The 6,820-nt window shown below is 44.1% G+C and overlaps 1 protein-coding gene across 1 annotated transcript; it reads left to right on the top strand.

Moving 5' to 3' along the window:
- Nucleotides 1-658: 658 nt before the first annotated feature.
- CHCHD1 (coiled-coil-helix-coiled-coil-helix domain containing 1) lies at nt 659-3,293 on the top strand. The gene is made up of 3 exons (XM_014879953.2): nt 659-840; nt 1,263-1,381; nt 2,506-3,293. Exons 1-3 carry the CDS (start codon nt 699-701, stop codon nt 2,614-2,616), a joined length of 372 nt encoding a protein of 123 aa, XP_014735439.1. The 5' UTR covers nt 659-698; the 3' UTR covers nt 2,617-3,293.
- Nucleotides 3,294-6,820: the final 3,527 nt, after the last annotated feature.

The following is a 6,820-nucleotide window of genomic DNA, read 5'->3' as shown; positions in this document are numbered from 1 at the left end:
TGAGAGCTAAGTGATATGAGTTTGAGGCACCAAGAAGAGTTTCCATACAGTTGCAGGAGAACGTGAGAAGAGACAAGTGAGAGGGACCCTCATCCATGTCTATAGTACCTGAGGGGAGAGCGTCAAAAGGATGGAGGGCTCTTCTCTGTGGTGCTGCACAACAGGACAAGAGGCAATGGGCAGAAACTGATGCACAGGAAGTTCCATCTGAACATGAGGAACAACTTTACTGTGCAGGTGCCGGAGCACTGGAGCAGCCCAGAGAGGCTGTGGAGTCTCCCTCGTTGGAGATGTTCCATAGGTGTCTGGATGCAATCCTGTGCAATGTGCTCTGCGCCCCTGCCTGAGCGGGGAGGTTGGACCAGGTGACCCACTGTGGTCCTTTCCAGCATCGCCCATTCTGTGATTTCTTTAATTCCATCTGAATTACTTTAAACAGTCATCATTTCTGCTGATCTGGCTGAAGCGTGTTTGCCCTTTCCTTTGTTACTTCTGCCGCAGAAGGAGGTTTTGCACGGATCCTGTTAGGGCGGTGTCGGAGCGGTTCCGCGCAGTGCGGCAGCGCTGTCGTTCCTCCATGCCCACGGCCTATCCCTGGCCCGGTGGGCAGGACGGGGCGAGCCGGGGCGGGCGCTGCTTCCCGCGGCCGGGGAGGGCGGGCCCGGCCCCGCCCCGCCCCCAGGGGCCCGTGCGCGGACATGGCGGCGCCCGCCTACCCCGCCTGGGTCACCCGCTGGGTGTCGGGGCAGTGGCGGAACAAGAAGCGGCCCCCGACGCTCCGCCCGTCCCGGACGCTGGCGCTGGCCGACAAGGTGGCGAACCGCCGGGAGCAGGGGACAGGTGAGCTCCCGGCGGAGGGGAGGGGAAGGCCGGGCCCCGGGCAGGGCCGTGCTGCCGGCAGAGCTCGGTGGCGCCGCGTGCTCCGCAGGGCGAGAGTTGAGGGGCCGGGCCCGGGTCTGGGTCTGTGGGAAGGATCGCTTCCTCGCACCGCAACCCTGAGTTTGTGTCGTACGTGGGTCAGACACGTTGCGTCCTAGCATTGCCTTTGCCTTAAAGATTCAGTCAGGTGCTGAATGACTGCAGGGGGCTGTTGCTTTATGTTAGCAACAACTTCTCTGCCCAAAGTAAAGCTGGGATTTTTAGTTATGCATTTTCTCACCTTCCTCTACCCCGTCTTAAAATTCTTTGAGATTTATGCACTGTGGAGGTTGTTAGCGTGAAATCCCAAACCCTTGAGGTTTCTGGTTGTCTTTCCCTTCCAGAGGCAACGTGCATTACGGAGATGTCAGTGATGATGGCCTGCTGGAAACAGAATGACTTCAACGACGCGCCTTGTGCCAAGGAGATCAGGATGTTCTATGACTGCGTGGCAAAGGCAGAAGTAATTAAGGCCTCTTTTATGTTCTTAAAGGCTAGTAGGAGGAAAGGAGAAAGGCTCCAGTCATTTTTTGTGTGCCAGTAAGAAGAATATTCTCTGAGCAATTTGATTGTGACCCATTTGAGCAGCTAAGCAATGAAGGTGATGGAGGGCCTGAGGAAACTGGGGCTGTTTGGTCTGGAAAAGAGGCTCAGGGGAGACATCATTGCTCTTTACAACTACCAGGAAGGGGAGTGTTGCCAGGTGGGGGTCAGCCTCTTCTCTCAGGCAACTGGTGATGTGACAAGAGGACATGGCCTCGAGCTGTGCCAGGGGAGGTTCAGACTGAACATCAGGAAGAACTTTTTCTCTAAAAGTGAAAAAAAAAAAAAAAAGTGCTGAAGCACTGGAACAGACTGGCCTGGGAGGTGGTGAGTCACCATCCCTGGTGGCATTTAGGAAATGACCGAACATGTCACTTAGCACCATGATCTAGTTGGCAAGGTGGCCATTGGTCAAGGTTGGACTCAGTGATCTTGGAGGTTTTTTTCAACCTGTTTCTGACTTAGAAGGTTAGATGTTCTTGAAAAATAAATTTAATTCTGTTTGAAAATTAGAGGTTTCTGATTATATATTAACATACTATAATAATACTATATGACAAGCTTGAAATAATTTTCAAGTAGACTAAAGGTAAGTATATGTACTAAATTTGTCCTTAAACTGGTTTCAGGTTTCCATTTTCTTTCAGTAACAGTGTCGTCATATAAATAGTTATTTACCGATGCTGTTTGACAGCATAAGTGAAAAATTATCCACAGCTCATTTGGTAGATGACAAAGAATAAAGCAAAGATCAAAGAATAATAGAAAGTAAAAAGAAAAAGATCTGGGTTGTTACCAGAAGTTTATATCATCGTTAACTAAGAATACGGAAGGATATAATCTTCACAAGATGTCAGTTATTAATTGCATCGTTTAAAGGTCATCAGCTTGTGATTATTGAGCCAAGTGCTATTGTAAGTGTTCCTTAAATATTATTCTTCTGAAGCAAACATCCCCATACAATTAGTAATAGTCTCTGGGAATGAGCATCAGCTCTGCAAATCAACAGCAGTAAATATTTTGAGGCGTTTTTTTCTCTTTCAGAAAGAGCGCAAGAGTCAAAATGAGGACACCCTGTCATCCAGGGGAAACTTGCCTTCAAGCAAAGTGAACAAGCTGCTGAAGAGGTTTCCTCAGATCACACGTTATGTATAATGTACTTTACTAAAAAGACTGTGGACAAGCAATTAAAGTTGGGGTCTTGGTCAAAAAAGAGGAAAGTCAAGTTGAGTGATTTTTTGATGTCAAGTGGTGTGTGGATCTTGACCCTGCTTTTGATTCCAGAACAAAAACCACCCATCTCGAGTATCAGCTGATTTTGTTCATGAGACTCTTGGGTCTTGCAGTGTTAAGATTTCTGCAGTGTGTTGTTCAACTACTTGAGTCTTCACTGTTAAATAAAACCTTCTAGGCATACATGTGTAAATGCATTTCCTAGCAGGGAATGACTTCTTCACATGCAAGCTGCTTGCCCAGCTCTGGAGCTGCTTTCAAAAAGTGTTTGGGCTCAAACACTGAGCCAAGTTAGAATTGATAGTACTGATGGTAATGATGGCTTGTCTCTTACATTGGTGTATACACAACCTGGTGCCTCTTGAAATCTTTTTAATTTCCACTGCTGTAAAAAAAGGCTGTAGAATTTCGAAAACATCTCCAGCAAAATGCCTTGTTTATACGTAATACATTGGTAAGTATCAAATTTAACTTTAACATGGAAGTTTGTGATTTAGACACTGATTTGCAGGTGGGACAGGTGTGGTGCCACTTAAGTTTGATTATTTTGTCTGTACTGTAATAAAGCAAGGCTGGTGTTTAACTTGGGCAACTCATAATCTACAACAAAATGTTTCTTTTTTTTTTGTAAAAAAACTAGAAGGGGGAGAGAGAGTTCAAGAATGGACTGATAATTGAAATGATGTAATTAATTTTTAGTTTTGATTGGGGAAGCGGGGATGGTTTCCACTACAGTACCACAAAACTGCAGGCAGGTTCTTGGGACAGTACTTAATTGGTGGGGAAAATGCAGTGTTTTGCAGGACTAATGTTGTAACCATTTATATCAGTAATTCTTTCGGGTGTGTAGAAAAAGCAGAATAAGAGGGGAGGCAGGCACACACAGACTGTGTAATTACCCATAGATGGCTGTAGAGTTTGCTGGAGTCCTCTGGAGCCCCAGGCTGATACCTGTTCTCAAAAGTTTTGGTCAGGTAAAGGCTTTCAAGTTACTAAAGCAACATTCACTTAGCTGTTAATTACAGTGGCTCATTAGTGGATTATCCAGAGGGTAGCTTATCCTTTTGTTGCTGTTATGGCATAATTGGGTCTTTCAGAGGACTTGGTGTCAGCAAGAACACAATATCCACATCCGAGTTTGGGACAACACTGGTTCTGTGATATTTTGCATTTTCTGTCCAGAAGACACTGTGAAAAGGAATACTACTTGCTGTTCCTTCTTTTCTGGAGGATACAAGATAGATTGGGAGTGAGGAACTGATTCACCTCTGTTGATGATGATTTTTCTTCATATTAAAACTTGGAATAGAAGTAGTTATACATCTCTTCAGATAGCATCTGTGCTGAATATACCAAATTCTCGTGTCTGCGAAGAACAGTCTTATATAAGAGGCTGTAACAGAGACACTTAATACCTTTTTCTATTTTTACTTTTGAAATTTTGCACAACTCCCACTAATCTGAACAGGTATATTTGCCTTATAGTGCTTTGTGGTGAGCTTCACAAATTCAGTTGTTTGGGGTTTTGTCTAACCTTTTATATGTCTACTATAAGCTTGAAATTGCTATGCTAAGGTTTTCCCAATTCTTTTATTTATTGAAAGGAAACCATGCTTTTCAGGTGCACCCAGGTGTTACAGTGCTTCCTTTAAAAGTACTTGAACAATTCTTTTGCTTCTTTTGTCGTAACCAAAAACCCTCCAGTTACTGATTGTCCTTGGCAACTTGAGCTGCTGGCCATTTTCCTGTATCTCACCCTTAAGCTTATATTGGGTGTTTAAATGCATTCTGTGACATGCTCGTATTGAGGATCACTCCGTTAACAGTTCATGAAATAGCACTGTTCTTTCTGAGCTGGGGCTTGTACCACCCCATGATGCTGTTGCTGGGGGGTAAAGAAAACTCTGTTCTGGTGTTGAGCAGGCTGGTTAAGAACATTGCTGCAGAGACCTGTATGTGATCGCGTGGTGAGGAAAGAATTAAACAAAAGCTGACTAGCTGTTCTACCCTCCTAAGTCGGATTTACAGGATTTAAGCAGATCTGCTGGAATTCCTTGATCTTATTCCTGTACCTTATAGCTTAATTATTATACTAGTTCTGGGTATGATTGCTGTTAACTACTCCTTTTAGGTTTTCACTGTGGAGGTAGCATTAATATTTCAGCTGGTCCTGATGAATAGTTGTCCTGCCAGTTCAGGCAGAAGTAGGTTGAATTCCAGAGAGCCAGGGATGCTTTAGAACATGGCATTTCTTGTTGAGAAGTGTCAATACAGAAAAATCTGGCAAAATCAAGACAGACTATAGGGAATCATAGACTTACTTAATAGAACTATGCATATATCAGGGTGAGAAGGTGAGTACTGTTGAATAGCAGATTTAGATATTTACTTCAAATTTGCACATACAAGAAAATTCAGGGTGTTTATCTGTAGATACGTTACTGATCTGAACTGCTGTAGTTATGTTGGTATAATTTCCTTTCAGGTCTTCCTCTCCACCTTGGAGAGTAGTTTTGAGAAGCTTTTGAGAATCTGAGATCCACCTCTCTCAGGGAATGTCATTACATGTGTGAGAAAAAACAGGAGAGTCTTGGTAAGAAGGAAATAGTTCCAAAACAGGACCTGCCAGAGAGGAGACAACTAGAAAACCCACTGTATCTTTCCAGTTCATCATTCTTCCAGAAAGTGAATACTTGGGCTTGGACTTCTATTGCTTTTGTGTACTGGTCTGTGTTTCCTTTAAAATTACTTTATCTATTAAATCACTTTATTTAGGAAAACTTTGCCGTGAGTGGGAGGCAACTTAGAAGGTTCTGTGAGAGAAATCCAGTGCAGGCTTCTGCTAGAGGTGTTAAACTCTGTGCATCAGAGGCTTGAACAGGGAGTGTCTCATGGGATGGAGTTTGAATGAGCATCAAAATTCTCTAATAAGGAGCTAATTTCTCTGAATGCTAATAGAATTTGTTTCTAGTATATCCTTTCCTTGTGTGTTCAGTGGAATAAGTGGTTGTAAATTCTAACACAGTCCCATGTTTTTATTTTGTTCTGCTCCTTTGTACTAATGCTGCCTGAGAGTTACAGTGAGATGTAGCATCTGAGCTATTTCCATCCCCTGCTGCTTTGATCGTCTGCCTCCCTGACTGTGAGGATATAGGAGATTTGCTCCTAATTAACTGAGTGTAATTCTTGGCCAAATCCACTCCAGAAACAGCTTCTTTTTACCACTTAGTGACTCCTGTAAAAGATCCAGCATGTAGGGAAATTTCCTTGCCTTTATGAGTGACTGAGGATGAGGCAACACAAAACTGCCAGAGAAGTGAGTAATGGGCAAAAGTGAAGGAAGGAAAAAAAAGACTTTTTGTCAAGTCAGTAGATTTTTAGCATCCTGTTCCTTGTTTTTATGCTGAAGGTGTCTTTGGAAGTGCTACTCAGCAGATTTGGCCAGAAGTGAGCTCATTTCTAAAGGTCACCTTCATGTTTCATTCTGTAGAACACCGTGAGTTCATTGCTCCAAAGTCAGAATATAAGTATAGGAAATGCCCATTAGACTGAGCTGAGAAGCAGCACAAGGAACACGTGAAAAGATTTCCAAGACTGAACAGCTTCAAATGAACCAATTGCCTTCATAGATGTAATAGTGTTTAAAGCTTGTAGCCTTGAACCCTAATTGATATGAAGGACCAGCAAGCTGAAAACACTAAAACCCCCCATGGGATGGGATTGTTCATGGTAATACAATAATGATTAACCCTCTGGAAAGCATCCTAGCCAATTGAGGGAAAATATAGCCCAAGGTCAAGGAGCCGCTCGATGGCAAAGTTCTCGGGGGCGATACCCATGATGACAGGATACAGGGCTGAAAATTGGGGACATACCCTGGAGAGGGCTGTGCCACCTGTGGGTTTTCCGGGGGAGATCTAGAAGCTGCTTAACATCGTTTTCTGGGTCCCATTTACCTGGGTTCAAATCTGAGGAGAGCTGACCTCGGGAAGCTGCAAGCTGCTAATCGAGGAGGCAGCGGTGGGGGGGATAAAGTCCAGATTCCTTCCAAGAAGTCTAATCTCTGGCAAATGTACGCGCACACGCCGTTGCCTTTCCCAGTTGTTGCTGGGGGCTTTGCAATAGG

Source organism: Sturnus vulgaris, chromosome 8 (assembly GCF_052056855.1).
Source record: "Sturnus vulgaris isolate bStuVul1 chromosome 8, bStuVul1.hap1, whole genome shotgun sequence".
NCBI classification, from domain to species: domain Eukaryota; kingdom Metazoa; phylum Chordata; class Aves; order Passeriformes; family Sturnidae; genus Sturnus; species Sturnus vulgaris.
Note: the sequence above shows the minus strand (reverse complement) of the source record. Positions and strands in the feature narration are given on the sequence as shown.